Raw genomic sequence first — 19536 nt, 5'->3', positions numbered from 1 at the left:
GCAAATTTTGCACGTGTCAAGATAACCAACTTACAAACTTGCGTCGAATTTTGATAAATAATTCACAAAATTTTCAAACGTATGGGAAGCAAGGCATTCCAACAAATTGTATAAAATTAAGTTGTAAATATATTACAACCTAACATTCTCATAGGACATGATCTCTGCAAAATTGCAGGAAGAGAAGAAAGTTTCGCAGTTATAAAATTTTCAAAGTTTCTGCTTTTTGTTTTTAGAGGAAAGTTTACGAATTACACGCGGCAAGATAAAATAAGTAACTCGTGCACAAACGTGTCCCGAATTTAGGGGAAGCAAGGCATATAATTTTTGCAAGCATGGTCGTAAACAACGGAAAATTTTTACGAAATTTCTTGGTTTTATCAAATACACAATTATTTGTCAAGCTTATTTCAGCCAAAGAGGGGAAATTTCCCAAATTTCATCAAGGCTTTATCAAATTAAACTGAAAGTTAAACAATTTGCAAAATTATTTGTCAAATTTTGAAATATATTAGCACCAAACAGATACAAATTTACTCAACTTTATGATTTTATGATTTATTAAAAATTCTTAAAGATCATGAAACTTGCAATTTCTTAATGCGAAACAAACATTTTTTTGCACATCTCTAATCGGATGCGACTTCATTCCCCAAAAAGTGATGGATGGCTCAACTGACGGATCGGAAGTGGAATTGCGGGGAGAAAGTTACCCCGAAAAATAGAGACGATCATCATGCCCGCCATGTAAATCATGTCGTAAATGTTTCCCCGCATCCGATTGTTATATTGTACTCGTAAGTAATGGATGGATGAAAAAAACAGAAAAAAGAAGTGAAACTTGGAGAAAAATAACACTAGAAAAGCTTGAGTTCAAGGGAGTTCAATTCAGCTCAGCTCTCAGGTGCATGTGAATATTCTTATTTGTCGGGCGAGAGAAAGTTGGCAAGGTGAACGTTGTCGTAAAAAAAGGAAGAAAGAAAGAAAACGAATTGTTGTTTTGTATGCGATAAACGTAATTCCTAGAGAAAGTTGGAGTTGGTAGGAACTTAAGGTTACCATTGGTAAAAAGCAGTGTGTCGGGTGCAAGACATAACGGGAATAAAGTGGTTTCTCGCAGGTGAATATTTTGACCTGCAAGAAATATAAGGCGCGAGAAACTAAATCCCGCGGCCATAAATAGTTCATACGGCGCGTGGGTAGATGGCGCATATTTCTTGCACCTCGCATTTCTGGCACGGCTTGCTTTGAAGTGCACGAAATTTGGCAAACAAAACGAAAGACTGGTAAAAACCACGTGGGACAAAGTGTCGCTTTACCGCCACTACTATTCAAAATTGGTGGGAAACCGTGTCTTTTTGCCCCACTGACTTTTTCTCATTTTCCCCACCGAATTTCTCCAATTTTCCCCCTTTATCCCACCTGTCCTTGGAAAAGTGTATTTTAAACACCTGAAACCTTGGTGGCCACGACTTGATCTTTTCTCATCCCAGACGGAGATTATTTTGTCATATGGTTAGATTTTTAGTCGGATTTTGTCTAAAAAGTTTATATTTTATTTTAAACTGAGGGAGAAAGACAGACAGAATTTGTGATTTCTTTTGTGCGAAGAAAAGTTGAGATGATTTTACCTTGACGTTTTTGTATTTAAGGCGACATTTTCTGATGTAAGTTCAAGTTTAAAATAGTTTTCTTACATAAAGTTAACTGACATTGTGAAGCGTGTATATTTAGATCTTTCAACTGATATGCAAAAGAACGAATCTTTTGTTCTGTTTTGTGTTTTTGGACAGGATTCTGACAAGAGTGCTTTAAAATTTTAATATTTCTGTTTCGTATAAATTCTAAGTTTTTGAGACGTGAAGAAAGAAGTGTTTTTTTAATAAATTCAAACAGGCAAATTTCAGAGGAAATTTCTTTTTGGAGAAGAATTATGACAATTTATTACTCTTTTTATTTTCTCCAACACATATTTTCCAATTAAACCTTGTTTTGGAAAACTTAACTTGTGACAAAAATTTTATGAAAATTAAGAGAAAGTTGATTATTTTGTCGAAATTTCATGCTTGACGCAATTCACTTTACAAAATGTGTAACCTTTACAACATAATTTTGCAAAATAAAGATGCGCCCGTGATCTGATCCCGAATAAGTTTACAAAAATTTGGAAGCTATTCGAAATATTTGTAAAATTTTGAAAAAAGTTTCTATAATAGTTTATTTAGATTTTTAAATTTAGAGTTTTAAATAGATTTTTTTCATACAAAGTTACCAAGTATTGCCTGAATTCTCTAAATATTTAAACCTGCACATTTCTCATGCCCCTGTTTGTTTTGACACGTTACAAAGTCCACTTTGTTCCAAAAGGAGAATTCTTTTTATAAAAATCTACCCTGAAAATGTATCCAATTTTTAATTTATTTAGCCTTTTTTCCCCAACAGACACCTGAACCCGGTTTTCATTTCGTATAAACTTTTTTGATCTCTACAAAAAGGGGAAGAAAGAATTTAATAAAACTGTATACAAAAATGTGTATAATTGCATTCAACAAGGTCGCCTTTTCCATTGTGCACTTTGATGTTTTCTGTTTGACAAAGGATTCCCTTTTCAAGCAGAATATGTTCAATCTCCCGTCGGGAAGAAATCAAAGGGGAGCAGGATTCAATCTCCGCTCTCGTCAAGGGAGGAGGACGTCAAGCCAAAATCTAGCTACTTTCTCCCCAGGCTTGAAGCATACTTTGTATCAAATGAAGTTCAAAGTTGGAAAGAATCTCGACAAATACGGCCCGACAAACAGGGTCGACATGTGGCCAAAAGTTGACATGTTGAAAGTAAAGGGTGGGCGAAATACTTTGTGAAAATGCAGTATTTTGAAAGAGTTTTAGATTTCTGGGGATTTTACAGCCACAAAAAGATGGAAATCTACGTGGAGAAGGTAGCAATCATAGCAAAATATAGTTAGGTTTTTGTTAAGAAATTAACTTTTTACCACAGTCAGAATACTTTATTTTCAAGATTAAAAATAAATAAAGTAGTTTTGATGATAAAAAGTTAACTTCTTCACAAAATATTTAAATATTTATGCATAATTCCTATATTCGCGTCTTTTTGAAGCTGTAACAGCTCTGGAAATCCAAGCCGTTAGAAGATTGAGGTCAAAATCTTGTATTGTGACTATTTGTGACAATATTTTTCCAACTTGTTAAAAGCGTAACGGGCGCCAAACTTGTTGCAAATAACGGTTTATCCGCGAAATTGGGCGATGGTTACCGAAGAATCATGTGAATTTGATTGATTGATTGATTGATTGATTGATTATGCTTTATTCAAGTGTCTACCAAGTTCACAGTAACAAACCATGCTCTTCCACGAGTGACACATTTGCAGACTTGGATAAGGCTGAAAATCGGCCAAGATTTACGGTTTGTTAATCGGGATGGTTTTCTATTTCACGAAATTAAATTAGTTTCCGATATTCGCTTTGTGCTTTTGTCAGTTGGCCTTGGTTGAAATTCAAGGCTGAAATTCTAAACTTGGTACAAATGCTGCGTAGATAATAATAATTAAGGTTTCAAGGAATGAGCTTCTGATTTTGACAAGTTCAAAATATGTACATACGCTCAAATTAAACTTGCATGTTAGTTCATTTGCATATTTTCTTATAAAGACGAAAAGGGGAATTGTGAGATTTATGCAAATGAGATGATAAGCTACTTTAATTTGGGAGTACTTATAGAAATATTTTTATTTTTGGGTTCTCAATTTACCAAAGTTTGTCTAAAATCCAAAATGCATGCATATTTTCTAGTTGAAATTCTAATTTGCACACGAAATTTTGGCAAAAGATACGTCTCAAATTTAAATTTTGAATTTTGATTGCAAATTTTTGAGTAAACACAAAATTACTAAAATCGCCTTCTTTAGAGAAATAGTTTGCTAAAAAATTATTCACCACCAAAAAGTAAATTTTTGCATATTTCAATTATTTTCAAACAGTTATTCATTCTTTGAAGAAAAGGTTTACTAAAAACCGATACTTCAAGAAAAAATTAGCACAAATTCAATTATTTTCGAGCTGTTTGCAAATACATTTAGCATGTCAAAAAATCAGGTTAGGATAACAAATCGCGATAAATCTTGTAGGTACACAAATTCGACAAAATTTGTTACTTGTGCAAATAAAGTGACGGAATGAATTGGAAAAAAATTGCCAAAAATATGCATCAAAAACATATTTGTTTTGCATATTTCAATTATTTTCGAGCAAATTCAATATTATAATATGCTAAATAATTTGCAACTCGCAAAAAAATAGGCCAGGATAACAAATCGCGATAAATCTGGTACACAAATTCGACAAAATTTGTTACTTATGCAAATGAAGTGACGTGAAAGAAAGTTTCGGAGAAAGTAGAAAGTGTTTTGTGCGGATGGAACGAAGCATAAACAAATAAATTCAAGGCCAGTATGCAAAACTCACTTGACTGAATTTAAACCCAATTCTGCTTAAATAATTGGATCATGATCGAATCAAAGCTCAATCCTTTAATGGAATCCGTTCACTCAAATGAAACGAAACTTATGTAAAAGCGAGGAAACTTATGATCAACACGACAAAATCGCAAAATAGTCCATGTTTTTGCACGAGTTGCGAATTTAATAAGCTCGAAGTTATGAAAGATCGCGTAATTTGCGAGATCTTGGTGCCGGTGATAAATTTAATGCAAAGTTTGTATTGGTTGAAATCCAATCAGATATCTAAGTATTATATTATTGTGGTTTGAAAAGTGTTCGTATTTTCAAAATTTATAAATTTTTGAATATTTTGAAAATCTTTAAAATTTTCAAAATTTTCTGTTCATGATACTTACACTCTGTGAATAATATCGATTATTCGGATTAATAGGACCAACAATTATTGCAAAAAAAGAAATTATATACATATATTTTTTTGATTTTAAAACTTTTCAAAATTTTTTCGATTTTATCTTCACTTATAAACATGATATTTACACTTTGCAACTGTAATAATGTCGAATATTTGCATAAATTCGAACAAAAAAATCTTCCAAAACGAAATTATATATCCATTTTATTTTTTTAGAAAATGTGCACATTTTGGTCTACATTTTCAATATTTTACTAAATCATAAATTCATACCATTATTTACATAGAGTTTTTACTTTATGCAGAACTAACTCTCTCTTGGGGAAGTTTGGGTTAATTTAAGTCTAGTTTAAAAAAAAGTTTGCAAAAATTTTGCAAAGTCCAAAGTTGCAATATGTATGAAAAGTTATAAATATTAAGTAGTAAATACGCCCAAGACCTTGACTTCTAGTCTGGAAAAAGCTTGTTAGTACTGCAAAAAAAGTGCAAACTAACGAGCCTCGCTACACATCATCGATATGCAAAAATATGCGGCAAAAGTTAGCACGTTATTATTATAACGTAAATGTTTAGAAAACTGGTGAGAATTGAGTGAGCTACGTTGCGTAACATGGTCAAAAGTTGAGTTTCGTTATGGTTCAAATTCAATTTCTTTCTTAACCGGATTGGATCCCGATTTGTTTATTTGCTCGCGAAATTATTGACAGGGTGTGAATGAATCACGGGAAGGAAAAATGTGGTGGTGTGGTCAGATGTGGTATGGCGTGGCTAAAATTCGTGCTAAAAATTATTTGCATTCTTACAATATTTGCGGTGTTAGTGGTGGTGGTTTGGTTTTATTAAATTCTGAAAGGTCATGATTTGATTATCACTATGTTGAAGGAATGTTATTTTATTGAGTCAAGTTAAACTGGATTTTTGCAAAGATTGCAAATTTCCAATGTGCGGTGTGATGGTGGCCTATTTTCCTTATTCATAAGAGAGTCCATTTTTCATGAATTTTGCACTGCATATTTTTCTGCATATTTTTTGCAAACTGTAAATACATGTAATCATTTTTCATTAGTTTTGCAGTTTTTGCATATTTTTTGCAAATTGTAAATACATATAATAATTTTTCATGAATTTTGCACTTTTGGTACACAATTTTTTCCTAAAATTGCAATATACAACGTGTCTTTCACACATACGATATGCATGCAAATATAATCTTAATGTAGTAAATTTTTTGCAAATATTTTTTTGCGAACATTATATCCCTCCCACCTTTTTTTCCCTTAATGTCCTACATATCATCTCTCTTTCTTCCATCCCTTTTTTGTCTCCTGTTTCTGTCCCACTTTCTCTTCCCCCAAAAAATAAAGATGATCACCTCCCTCCCCACCGATTTCTAGCCTCCGAAGTAAAGTGCACCACTCCATCCACGCTAACCATCAATGAATAAAAGTGACAACGACAACCATCAAGTAAACATGTGGCCAGAATTCGTAACGAGGTTCCCATTTCCATCTCTTCCGAGCCCGTCCTTGATTTTATATATTTTCCGTCCTCTCAAAGTGCGGGCTCTTGTCGTGTCAGAAGTAAATAAGTAAATCGAGTGACACTTTTCATTAATTTTTGTTTACTTGTTTTCCCTCCTCTCTCGTCTTCCTCAGCATTACTCGTTTGTTCATGTCTTGTCGTATACTGATTAAGAGAGAGAAAGTGGCGTGGCGCGTGTGGTCGGTCGGTGGAGAAAGTTCATCATAGAATCAATACTTTCTCCACCACCATTTCGGGTAGGAAAAGGAGAAGAAGATCTCAAGGTTACTGGGACGAGGATGGATGGATGAAGGAAGGAAGAAACAGTGGCCGCGGAAGCATGCGGACAATGTCCCCACGGTTGTTCGATGTCCGCATCATCTCCCCATCTTACATAAACCCCTCCCTCCCGCCATCCTACAATGTTAATGTCCCCCGATGTCCCCACAGCTTCCGCGGCCACTGGAAGAGAAAGATCGGGGGTTGGGTCCTACTTTCACCCAGCAAAACTTTCTGCTGCCTGCCCTTGCTTTCACTCTACTTACTTTCTCCCCGTAAGAGAAGAATGAGGGCAACGTGTGATGGCTCACTTGGTCCATATCCGATATAGTTTAGTCTACTTTCTCCTCGGAGGATGGATGGATGCTGGTCGGTCGTTAGGGAGAAGCAGCGAGAGGAGAAAGTGGATGATAGATAAGGACCCAATTAAAACCAGATTAAGGGAGCGAAATTGGGCTGATGATTCGAGATAAATCTCCACTTTTCTTGGCAGGATTTTTTGTTTGGATGACGTGATGTTTTTGTTTGTTTTTGCGAATTGGGGATTAATGGGAAAAGTGGCAAGCTTTGTTATTGTGGAGATTAAATTATGTAAATATGTTTGGTATATAGGAATAAGTAATGGAAATATGTAGGTAGGTACTTTGGAACATAAACATTTTTGCAAATTTCAAATTGTTTTGGAAAGTAGTGCAAAATTTCAGTAGTGTTTGTGTTGCAAAAGGCGAATTTATTTTGTATATCGAGAATCCTTAAAATTTTTTTGAAAAATCTTTTCGCAAATCTTCATTGTTTTGCAAACTGAGCAGCGATCTACGATCGAGAAGATTCGATTCGAGAAGTAGTATGTAGTACTTATATGCACCTATTTATTTACCCCTCGCTTGTGTAGAACATGTGCGAATTTTATTATTTCGCGGATCTTATTTTTTTGCAAGTCGAGAATCATCTACGATTTCGAGACATCTATATGTAGTATGAACTATCTATATATGTGCATTTATGGTCTTGCCTTGTTTGTGTGGAACGTGTGCGAATTTTTTGCACACATTTTTGTTGTTATCGTCTAATCTCTTTCGGTTTCCTTCCTTTCATCGATATTTTCATTTTGATGATTCTGCTCGTAAATAAAATATTGTTGATCAGCATTCCGCCCGAGATGAGGACATGAAAGGATTTTATAGGGATTACTCGGTCGAGTGGTCCATCCACTTAGGAGCCCCGCGTATGGAAATGGAAATAGATTCGCCACGACGCCATTGCAAAATTAGGGCTCCCTTTCACACCAACAATTTTCTTCAAAAGAAGGGTACAAATCTCATCAAAAACTTCAAATAATTTATAAAATTCTGCAAATCCGGGGTAAATAAATTTCGTCTAGCACGGTATTTGCAAAAAAATTGTATACTTCTTTTTTTTTTTTTAACAAAACACTTGAATTTATTCCAATTTATCATTATCATGGTTTATAATAATCAATTACATATCAGATTTTAGTAAAATGAGACGACGTCTTCTTGACAGGACTTTACTTTTATTGGCCGTCAAGGTAGAAACTAAGCCATGGCCTGTCTCCTATAATCTTCTTGTCTCTTAAATTTGTAAGTATTTTTGCAACATAATCTTAAGTAAGTCTAAAAATTATTTTATAAAATTACAAAATTTCACTAATTAAATTAATTTATGATGCTAATATCAGTAATCCTAGTAAAAAAATACGTGAAACGCGTATTATCACATCTTATCACATTGCATAAAATGATTACTTTAACTGATTTAACCTTACTGCTATATTTCAGTCAAAAGTTAGTTCATGCAGAATAAGAAAGTTAATGGCGTATCAAAAACCTAATTTAATATTTATTTTATTATTTGAAATTTTGTAAATATCGAACCTATTCCAATTTGTATGAAATTTCGGCAGAAGGCTTGCATTTAATGAGCATGCATAAAAATCAGTGAGAATCCGCCCATATAAAATGTGACGGTATGAGGAAATCTGGTCAAATTCACCAGAATATTTATTCAATTTATGAATGAAAGCTTTGTATATAATATTATAAGCGTAAAAGATCAAAATATTTCCTCCCGCATGCGAAACCCCATGAAGGAACGCCTCATCGAAGGCTCGTGTGTCAATTCCTATTTTGAACAGAAATTTTGCAACAATTTTTCTCAAGTTTAACGTATATGGACACTCCAAATAATGGGCAACCTTTGGTTTTGACATATTGCAAAAAGGGCATAGATAATTATCATAAATTTTTAAAGAGAAAGCCATCGAGGGAGTAAGCCCAACGTTGTGCCAAAACTTAAAAACCGTGTCTTTCTCCGGGTTGGTTACTGCAGTGGTAGCCAAGCGCGACCACTTTTTGTGCGAGCAAAAAGCCATGTTAGGCTCTACCCACCGTATTTTTTGAAATACTCGTAAGCAATGCAAATAATTAGTCTGCTTGGCAACCATAACCCTCACTGACTTGTCAAAAATTGAGAAGCAATCAAATTTCGTTTCAATCGAGTCGGTAACCATGGCACCAATATCTATGTATTTTTTTCTCTCAGAAAAAGCATGCCGTTTGGATGATGCTGGTAATGATTCTAATGCTTTTATGTGACGTAAGCTAAATAAATCACAAACCTTAATAATATTACAACGTGAGATATAATTATCACTCAAATTTCGGAACAGAAATTTGCTACTAATCATCATCTCACGTAAAAGATCTCTACAGCACGAAGTAAGTCCCACGCCTAGCGTCTGGGTCACAGCATATAATTGTTTATAAAATGGTGTTAAATTATTAATGTCAGAATTAATTACCTTATGGACTTGGTTCAAAGATTCAGAGTGAAAGTATTGTTCACAACTTATTGCTAAAATTTTGTTTAGAAAAGTGAGTCGGAACGTGGCAATCTGTGCCGCTGGATTTCGCACGCCAAGACCCCCGTTTAAAAGCGGTAAGTAAACAAATGGTCTAGCCACCCATCGCTTCGACCCTGACCATATGTATTTTTCAATTTCCTTGCATATCTCCTCCAATATTTCCACCGGAGGATCTAAGATCTTGAAAAGGTACCAAAATATGGGGAGCAAAAATGTGTTTATAATTTTACTACGAGAGATATGACTTACAGGGGCACATTTTTTCGTGTAAAAATCCAACTTTGACCTAAACTTATCCATTAAAATTATGAAATTTTGAGCCGTATAGCTATTATTCCCAAAATAGATTCCGAGTATTTTTATACCATCAGAAACTACTGGGAATCTGGTAACGGGTGGCAATTGACCGCCAAGCAATAAAATTACAGATTTCTGAGTATTTAATTTCGAGGAGGAAAATTGTGAGTACTTTTTATATTCCGTTTCGATGATAGTGATTTGGCTGGGGTGACCAAGAAGGGCGTTTGTATCATCAGCATACGCCGATAAATACTTATCAGGATGCTTGCGCCATGCACTGGGGCCAGAAATACACAGTTTTTTGTGCAATCTAAAGAGCAGAGGTTCAATCCCGAGACAATATAGGGCCGAGGCAACAGGATCGCCCTGTTTGATTCCTGTTCGGACAATAATTGGGGCGGTAAGATCACTTCCAACCGAAATCAAAACAGAAGATTCGGTGTGAAGTAATCTCACAAAATTAATAAGTTTTGAAGGGAAACCAAATTTTTCTAAGATTTTAAATAAATAATCGTGACCTAACCGATCATAAGCTGCCTCCTGGTCCAGACTGAATAAGACGCCTTTAAGCTCACCGCTCTCAAAGGCGTCTCGCAGAAAAGAGAGGTTGTCAAACCAAAGAGAGGTGTATACTTCTTCTATAGCTAATGTAGGATAATTTTTAGTTGTAACTGCAAAAAATGATTAACAAAATACTTAAAACTTTACACAATAAATTTTACACGCAAAATTTTTAGTTGCAAAAAAAATGTGCAAAAAATTCACAATCTCATCAAATCGTCAAATTTTAACGTCGTAAATTTAAGTGATAATTTTTAGGTACAAAAATGGCAAAAAAACCACAATCTCATTAAAACTTCACATGATAAATTAAACGAACAATTTCCAAATCTCGTCTTAAACCCGGCACCCCATTTTTCTTTGCAAAAAACCTAATAATACGTAATCTTAGGCTCATTTTTTCCCTACAATAATCCACACAATACTTACGTCCAACTAAAAAATTACTTTCTCCATATTCGCTGGATGCATATTAATGATGCCAGTCTGACCAATATGCGGGGGTTTCAGGATACCCGATCCTGCTCTACATACTTGAACTAACTCCCGGGTGGCCTAGCTTAGGCAGAGAGCCTTAATAATAATGTGTGTTCCCTTTTCGTGGTTAGGCTCCTCTGGTGGAGAAAGCATATCGCATATCGCGTCGTATCGTGTAGCTGCAGCCGCAGTGGTCGTTGTTCCTCCGACGAGAAAGAGAAAGCCAGAGAGAAAGCAGACGACGAGGAAATCTCGCCTGGCCTTGGTTTCACTTCTCCCATTCAGTTCACCCAGTCCTCAAACCGAAGCCACACAAGACACATGAATTGTCAAGTAGTTTAAGTAGAGAGACACAAAAAGTACCTTTAAAATCGTGCAAAAATAATTTGCGAATAATAATTTTAGAAGAATTTTCCATAATTAACTGCCACCACCACCACCAGTGAAAGTTACAATACATACGCGAGATTAAGGATCCTGATCAAATTCGTGCAAAAATTATTTGCGAATTATAAATAATCCATTTAAATATTTGCCATAAATAACTGTCACCGCCACCACGAGTGAAAGTTGTTGGATTTAGAAGAGATTAATAGCTGCTGGTTGGCTGTTAAGATATATTTTTAATTTGCATAAACCTTGAAAATATCTAATTTTCATAAAAATTGAAATATAAATAGTTTGCATAAAACCGAAAAGGAATATTTAATTTTTGCATAAAACTAAAAACATTAAAAAATATTGGAAATATTTTCATAATTTCTTTTTCGGAAAATATTTATTAAATACATACGTCAAAATCCTGACCTCTAGAATTATTGATTAATCCGTTATTTATTTAGTTATTCACATTACCAGGCTGTCGTCACGATTCGCAATATTTTTTGCACAACGGGCTCCCAAAGACAATTGCTGGGCAGGTTCGAGTGGTCGAAAATCGATATTTTTCTTTACCAAGTATAGACTCCTATATTGATTGATCTTGATATTGAAAATATTTTTGTGCAGGGAAGAAAAGCTATGATTTTTTGCCCAAAATTTTGAAATATCTGGCAAAATATGCGTTCGAATGGTGCTTATGGAATAAGTGTACCTTAAAAATAGCCCTAATTTGGGATAAATTTGAGTAAAATTGCCATTCATTTAGGCGAAAAGTAAATAATAATTATTGCTTAATTCGTGGCTAGGTTAGGGAATAACGATTACTTAATTAAGAGGCAACGTCACTATTTTTAACCAACTTGCCATTTAACGAGTCATACATATTTACATTTACATAATTTGAGGTTATTCAAATTATAAGACATTATTTTACTTATTTTATGACAATATAAAACCATAAACAAAAATTTACGATTATAAAAAAAACGAAACTTCAATTCCGTTTCCATTCCATGAATGGAAAACTACATTTAAATTTCTACTCAATTTACATAAGTCACCACTTATTAAACCCATTAATTTAAAGTAATCAGTCCCATTATTTTCTGCATAAGCGTCATCATCTCTTCACATCTGACAAATATTATTGTCCAGTTAAATCATCTCTTAAAAACAAAAACAAGTGCGTCCAACTAACAAAATTTTACAAATTAACACTTTATTTAAGCCGAAAAATTTTGTGAATCACTGTAAAATTTGCGACGTATAAATATAAATTTGCACACATTAACAAAATTGACGAACAATTAACAATGGAAAGTTCAGTATGTACTTACATAAATACGAAAAAGTTCTGACTCATTGATTGATCGGTCTTGAACTTGACTGAGAATAATAATATGTAAATACTTAATAAGTTACGCAATAAATTCTTCGTTGTGCTGAGGAAACGTTGTAAATTAACTTGCCAATCACAAAAAATAATCATGGTGTGCTGGAATTTTGAACGAGTTTGCCACCTTTTTGTAAGAAAATAAAATTTTATAGTTTAATTTTAGGTGTTAAGGTTTTTTGAATCTTCTTTGAGTTTTGATTTCAAAAATTTTCAAAAAAAAAAACGATCAGAAATGTTTAGAAATTTTGAAAATTTAATTCATGATTTGATGTTGTTTCTTGCAGGGTTCTGGAATCGGAGAGCCCAGCGTGCATCACGCGTTAGTCGTTATTTTCCTAGAATTCTTCGCCTGGGGACTTCTCACCACGCCGATGATTGCGGTAAGCATGGCTGATAAGACTAACTTTTGTATGGATAAGTGGTTATCGTAATTTTTATAATTTTGGGTTTTTTTAGGTACTCAACGAGACTTTCCCAGACCACACATTTCTCATGAATGGACTCATAGTGGGAATAAAGGTGAGAGTTTTGCAAGGAATTTTGCGAAACTTGGCGAAGTTTGCAAGGAATTTTATACATAATTTAATTTTTGACAATGGATTTTAATTCCTGCATATTTTTTCCAGGGGCTTTTATCCTTTTTAAGTGCTCCGCTTATCGGAGCGTTAAGTGATGTTTGGGGGCGAAAATTGTTTCTCCGTAAGTTTTTTACATTTAAAATAATAATGAATTGGTTAAAATGTTGGATTCAATTTTTTTTTAAGTCTTGACCGTCTTTTTCACGTGTGCCCCAATTCCACTCATGCAACTCAACACGTGGTGGTATTTCGCAATGATCTCGATTTCGGGCGTCTTTGCGGTCACATTCTCCGTCGTATTTGCCTATGTGGCGGACGTTATCGAGGGTAAGTCACAATTCGGGGGATGGAAATTTTTGCAATGTGAAGAACAATTTTGGCAAACATTTTGCAAAAATAATGTACAAAAAAACTGTAAATCTTGTAATTCCATGTTGTCAAAATCAAAATCTTGCCAGAATCTGTCACAAAACAAATGCCCCAAAGTTTTTAAGTCATTGCGAAGAAAACTATGTGCAATTTTTTGCAGTGTATTTTTCCATAGCTGATGTTATGTTTTTGCAGATTGTAAGCCTTGCAATTCTATGTTATAAAAATGTGTTGCAAAACAAATCCCCAAATTCTTAACACATTGCGAAAAATCTTTGCAATTTTTTGCAGTGTATTTTTACACAGTTGCAAAACCAAGCAATATCATTTTTATATTTTTGCAGGTGAGCAAGAACGCACCGCCGCATATGGGCTCGTTTCCGCCACTTTTGCGGCTTCCTTAGTCACCTCACCAGCCCTAGGCGTTTACGTGTTTCGAAACTACGGGCGAGAAACCGTGGTCGCATTGGCGACCGCTATCGCCGCGCTGGACGTGCTCTTCGGTACATAAATTACTTACATAATTTTACATAAATTTTTATTCAGAAATTTTAAAAATTTCGAATTTTTCCAAAAGTCCTCGTCGCGGTGCCAGAGTCACTACCGCAAAAATTGAAGCAGAACGCGTGGGCGCCACTCGCCTGGGAGCAGGCCGACCCATTCGCCGCGTTGCGAAAAGTCGGCAAAGACAAGACCGTCTTGCTCCTGTGTGTCGCCGTCTTGTTGAGTTATCTGCCAGAGGTGGGTGGTTATCTTATCGAAATATGGATAAGCACTTTTATGTTATCATTTGTATACCTCTTTCTTTTTTTAGGCGGGTCAGTACTCCTGCTTCTTCGTGTACCTGCGCCTCGTCGTGGGCTTTAATCAGGAAGAGGTCGCCACATTCATTGCCGTCGTGGGAATAATGTCCGTCGTTGCGCAGACTGCGGTAGGAAAACTTATCATAATGATAAAGTCTTATGCATAGATGGATGATAATTAATTACGGATTTTTTTTCATTTTTACACAGATAATGGGACTCTTAATGAAAAACGTAGGACCAAGGAAGACAATAGTGATTGGATTGCTGTTCGGTAAGGTTTCTATCTTAATTAGCAAAACGTATGTACGAATTTATTCAATTTGCATTCATTAATAATCACTTTAAATTTCAGAAATGACGCAACTTGCCTGGTACGGATTCGGTTCTCAGACTTGGTAAGTGACGAAGATGTAAATGTGACGATGAGTGACGAAAATGCAAATGTGACGATGAGTGACGAAAATGTACATAAATGTGACGACGAGTGACAAATATATACATGTGGCGAGGAGTTTCGAATGTGCAAATGTGACGACGAATGACGAATATGCAAATGTGACGACGAATGACGAATATGCAAATGTGACGACGAATGACGAATATGCAAATGTGACGACGAATGACGAATATGCAAATGTGACGACGAATGACGAAAATGTAAATGTGACGATGAGTGACGAAAATGTAAATGTGACGACGAACGACGAAAATGTAAATGTGACCATTTTTGTTATCTTTTAAATTCAGGATGATGTGGGCTGCCGGGATTCTCGCCGCGTTATCAAGCATTACATACCCTGCCATTTCTGCGTTCGCGTCCACCCATGCAGATCCAGATAAACAAGGTGACGAAGAAATAAAATGACAAAAAATTATAGAGTCACCTTGATTTAACCTTTGACCCTTGACCTTTTTAGGGCTGGCCCAAGGGATGATCACTGGCATGCGTGGTTTATGCAATGGACTGGGTCCTGCCGTTTTTGGCGTGATCTTCTACCTCTTTCACGTCGACTTGAATGAGGATGAAGCCAAATTGAGTAAAGTTGATCAGATGACGGGGACCGGAAGTGGGCAACATGTCACTTTCGACACGGCCGGCGAAGGCGGGGTGGTCAACAATGTCACGGCCGAATTAATCGAGCCTCATCATGCGCTTAGTCATGTAAATAGATTTATACATAATTCGCCAAGTGTTTCGTGTCTTGCTAAATCCATTTGCAATCAAATTACGCACTGCAAAGCGAGAAATGCAAGAAATGCGAGGTGCAAGAAAGTGCAAAAAATAAGCGCCATCTAGCCACGCGCCGTATGATCATAGCGGCGGGAATTAGTTTCTATCATCTTGCAAGGTCAAAACAGCTAAAAACACTTTCTTCCCGTTATTTCCTGCAAGTTTCGCAAGAAGTTTCGCAATATCGCAAAAACTAAGCCATTTGCAAAAAAAACTAGAAATGCAAGGTGCAAAAAATTTCAAGAATGTACAAATACGCGCCGTATGAACTACGCTCGGCGGGACGTATATTTTTGCGCTTTGGATTTCGTGCGGGTCAAAATACCACTTTATTGTCCTTATTACTTGCACTTGAAACACTGAATTCGCAATTTTGCATTTTTTCGCACATTTTTAACCGCCACTTTCTTTTCCTCCTTAGATAATACCTGGGCCGCCCTTCGTTTTCGGCGCGTTCACCGTCGCGCTGGCCATCGGCGTTGCCCTGTTTATTCCCGAGAGGTCTAAACGTCGTCAAGGCGGGACGGATTCGGATCTCGTGGACTTAGAAAATCCAAACCTGCTTCCAGGCGGAAAAATGCCCAACACCATGGCCCCGCTGATCCCACAGGACCCTGCGATTCTCTAAAAATCAATCAATCAATAATCATCACTAACTTTAACAATAATTAATTAATTAGTGATTTTAAGTCATTTATGTATTTACTAGGTATGACTTTTGGTTGTTTAACGAGAAACCAGGGAGGACAATTAAAATTGTATTAATTAATTATGTAATTAATTTAGAAAATGACTAATTAATTAGAGATGAGGAGTCAGCAGTGTTTTTGCAGGTTTGCTACTTTGCAAAACAACCAATGCATGAAATGCGAGGTGCAAGAAATTGCAAGAAACTGTGCAAAAAATTGGCGCCATCAAGCCAAGCGCCGTATGAAATCTGGCGGCGGGGCCTCTTTTTTTGCGCCTTGCATTTCTTGCAGGTCAAAAAATATAACAAACACTGGAGTCAATTACTGATTTATTTGACCCTCTACGTTTTTTTAGTCTGCAAAAATTCAGTCATTATTACTATAAATATTTACCTTATCGCCACATGGATAAGAACTGATGATAACCTAATAATGCCACCCTACACAAGTCGCTCACTAACTGTAATGATAAGAATAAATTCCCCTTGTACACTTTTTATTTACAGTCAATTTTTAGTTTCCTACCTACATTACATTATTTTTGGTTTAAAAAACTTTTTCCATTTTTTGTGTAAACTTTTCAAATTACGGATAATAATTTATTTTCATAATTTTTGATTTCTTACTGTGACCGAATTTTTCTAGTTTCTTTTTTTCTGGGCAGGTTTTTATAAATCCCTGTAAAAAAGAAGAAGAAAAAGATAGACGCACAGAATATTTAGAAAAGCCAAGAGGTAATTTTTAGTGAGATAGCCAACCAGCCAGCCGATATGTATTCCACCCTGATTATTGCCAATCAAAATCTGTAAAACAAGGGAGGATTTTCAGCGGATTATCTCAGATTTTAAGCAAATTAGTGTCAATCGAGGACAAATTTAATTAGGATGAAATTTGCGAAATACACGATCTCCCAATGGGCACGTTTGGCAGAGATATTTGCATCCGAAGAGGAGAAAACGTGCCGTAAATTTAGAAAGTGTTAAATTTTTCGATTTTAAGACGCGTTTTCTCCTCTTTGAATGCAAATATCTCGGCCAAACATGCCCATTGGGAGATCGTGTATTTCGCAAATTTTATCCTAATTAAATTTGTCATCGATTGACACTAATTTGCCCAAAATCGGAGAGCACCCACTGGGAGACCTCCATTGTTAATAATTAGCTGAAGCATTAATTTTGGCAATTTAGTATTTCTCGTGGATTTTCGAATCCTTGTTATAAAAGAAAGAAGAAGAAGAACATCATCATTTTATAACCATTTTAAGAAAATCATGTCATCGTAACAAAAGTTAGTTAGATAGCTTAGCTAATTATGTAAATTAGTAAATAGTTAATCGTTATCAAAAATCCTAGAAATTTTTAGGAGTATTATTACAGTAAAATCGAGATGATTTAGCAACGTGCCAGCCACACGCACGCCGATCGCATCACCAAAATTTAGAAAAATTTTGTCTCACCAACCAATTTTTAGAAATTGGGTAGATTTTCAAAAAGTAAAATTTTCTAGACTTTTGTAGCAAACTAAATTTTAAGAGGTATTCATGATAAGGGGAAGAATTTAATAGTAATTAATTAATTGATTAATTAAATAGCATATACCAATTAATTAATTAAATTGGTTACTTAATAATTCTTGAAACTCAGGCTTATCGAATACCTCAGAAGAAAGATAAGAATTTGATATTTTAAGTTCTGTGATGATGATGATTAGATTTAGATTTACATAGATTCTTGTCATTTTAATTAGTAATTAATTATGTACTAATTATTAATTACTTACTAACAACGGGAAAATTTAGGAACAAAATTGCCTCCAAAATTTTACGAGTAGTTAATTAACTAACTAATTAACTAACAACCTGCAGAAATATCAGGATCTTTATGTCCAAATTAAATCCTATCCGTGGTACCTTTATAAAAAACCTTAAAATAACTAATTAATTACCCACAAAATTATACAATTAATATTTTTATGCGTGAGAGAAAACAAGACAGAGTATAAAAAAATGTAAAACAAAATTTAACAAATGCACAATCATTCGTAAATATTAAAAAAAAATACTTGACTTGGGCCAGGCCAGAGGGGAATAATTTCGAAAATAATTTGAAACATCGAATTGAATTGAAAATTTCCACATTTTTGGGGAAAAGATGAATCATCGTCAAAATCAGTACATTTTTAACAATTTCTTCTAGCTCTGGAAACTTATTTTAAATTTCTGAAAGACAAACTTGTAGTCAGTGAGTTGATTAATGGAATGGCGTTGAGTTTTTTGAGCCAGTTTCGACGAGTTCCAATTTTTCGGAAGGTTTCTTAAACTTGAGATCTCCTCCTTCAAAAAGTGTCAAAGTCTGGAGTGTATATTTTTGAATAATTGGGAACGATTTATGCTCTACAAATTTGTCTTTCAGAATTTTAAAATAAATTTCCAGAATTGAGAAATGTGCTGATTTTGACGATGAGTCATCGAGTCTTGTGATGACGCCGATTATGATTTTTTTAGTTGAATGACAACTAATTTTTGATCAGATAATTTCGGAAAGTTTGAAAAATTTGTGATTTTTCTTCCATAATTGTTGTAAACGAATTTTGGGAAGAATTTTTTTGTGATGTAATTAATATATTTAGTTGTAAATGAATAGCAGTATTGAACTGGTGGATAAGCACGGAATTCGTAATTGTAGAAGATAATCTTCACGATAAGTTAAAAGCTTATCAAGTTAAGAAGGTTGATTGATTGATATTGTGTGAAAATCATGAATTTCGAATTTTATGTATTGTATTCCACTAGGAAAAAGAAGTCACTTTTTAGCCGTTGATAAAAATTTCTCTCGTTTAGTTAATTAAGTAGATTTTAATTAATTAAACATTAATTAATCGATTTATGGATGTCAGTTGAGGGTCAAAATTTGCAAAAAAAAAGAATATTTACAAAGCTTATTACACACACCGACACTGAAAAAACATGCACTTTTAAAACTTTTTCGGGGCTAAAGTTTTAAAGCAGAAGGAGAGACTGAAATTATTATATTGTATGTAAATCTTTAAAAAATCTATACAGTGTAAAAAACAATGTGGTAATTAATTAATTAAGAGAGAAAAATTTAATTAATTAAGAAATAAATAAAAAGAGAAAATTATGAGTAAAAAATGAAAGTGTGATCAACTTTTTTTT

General features: G+C 34.7%; 1 protein-coding gene and 1 long non-coding RNA gene across 5 annotated transcripts in view; both read left to right on the top strand.

Annotated features, from left to right (window-relative positions):
* LOC110848443 (hippocampus abundant transcript 1 protein) overlaps window positions 1–17113 on the top strand; it is a 46980-nt gene extending 29867 nt beyond the window's left edge. For 2 of the 4 annotated variants that reach the window (XM_035850785.1, XM_035850784.1), the window contains 12 exons: window positions 12973–13068; window positions 13145–13207; window positions 13315–13387; window positions 13453–13593; window positions 13980–14138; window positions 14213–14376; window positions 14450–14566; window positions 14649–14712; window positions 14794–14836; window positions 15189–15286; window positions 15359–15603; window positions 16094–17113. In XM_035850785.1, coding sequence (XP_035706678.1) covers window positions 12973–13068; window positions 13145–13207; window positions 13315–13387; window positions 13453–13593; window positions 13980–14138; window positions 14213–14376; window positions 14450–14566; window positions 14649–14712; window positions 14794–14836; window positions 15189–15286; window positions 15359–15603; window positions 16094–16300 — 1470 coding nt within the window. In that variant the 3' untranslated portion in view covers window positions 16301–17113. Of the gene's footprint in view, window positions 1–9579; window positions 9648–11658; window positions 12819–12972; window positions 13069–13144; window positions 13208–13314; window positions 13388–13452; window positions 13594–13979; window positions 14139–14212; window positions 14377–14449; window positions 14567–14648; window positions 14713–14793; window positions 14837–15188; window positions 15287–15358; window positions 15604–16093 lie in introns of those variants that run through there. The other 2 variants (XM_035850787.1, XM_035850786.1) reach the window with 2 other exon arrangements.
* Window positions 17114–17423: 310 nt separating this feature from the next.
* On the top strand, window positions 17424–19423 carry LOC118435333. The gene is made up of 2 exons (XR_004834714.1): window positions 17424–18531; window positions 18865–19423. It is a non-coding gene; the product is annotated as an uncharacterized LOC118435333 (long non-coding RNA).
* The last annotated feature ends 113 nt before the right edge of the window (window positions 19424–19536 follow it).

Source organism: Folsomia candida, unplaced genomic scaffold (genome assembly GCF_002217175.1).
Source record: "Folsomia candida strain VU population unplaced genomic scaffold, ASM221717v1 Fcan01_Sc004, whole genome shotgun sequence".
NCBI lineage: Eukaryota > Metazoa > Arthropoda > Collembola > Entomobryomorpha > Isotomidae > Folsomia > Folsomia candida.
Note: the sequence above shows the minus strand (reverse complement) of the source record. Positions and strands in the feature narration are given on the sequence as shown.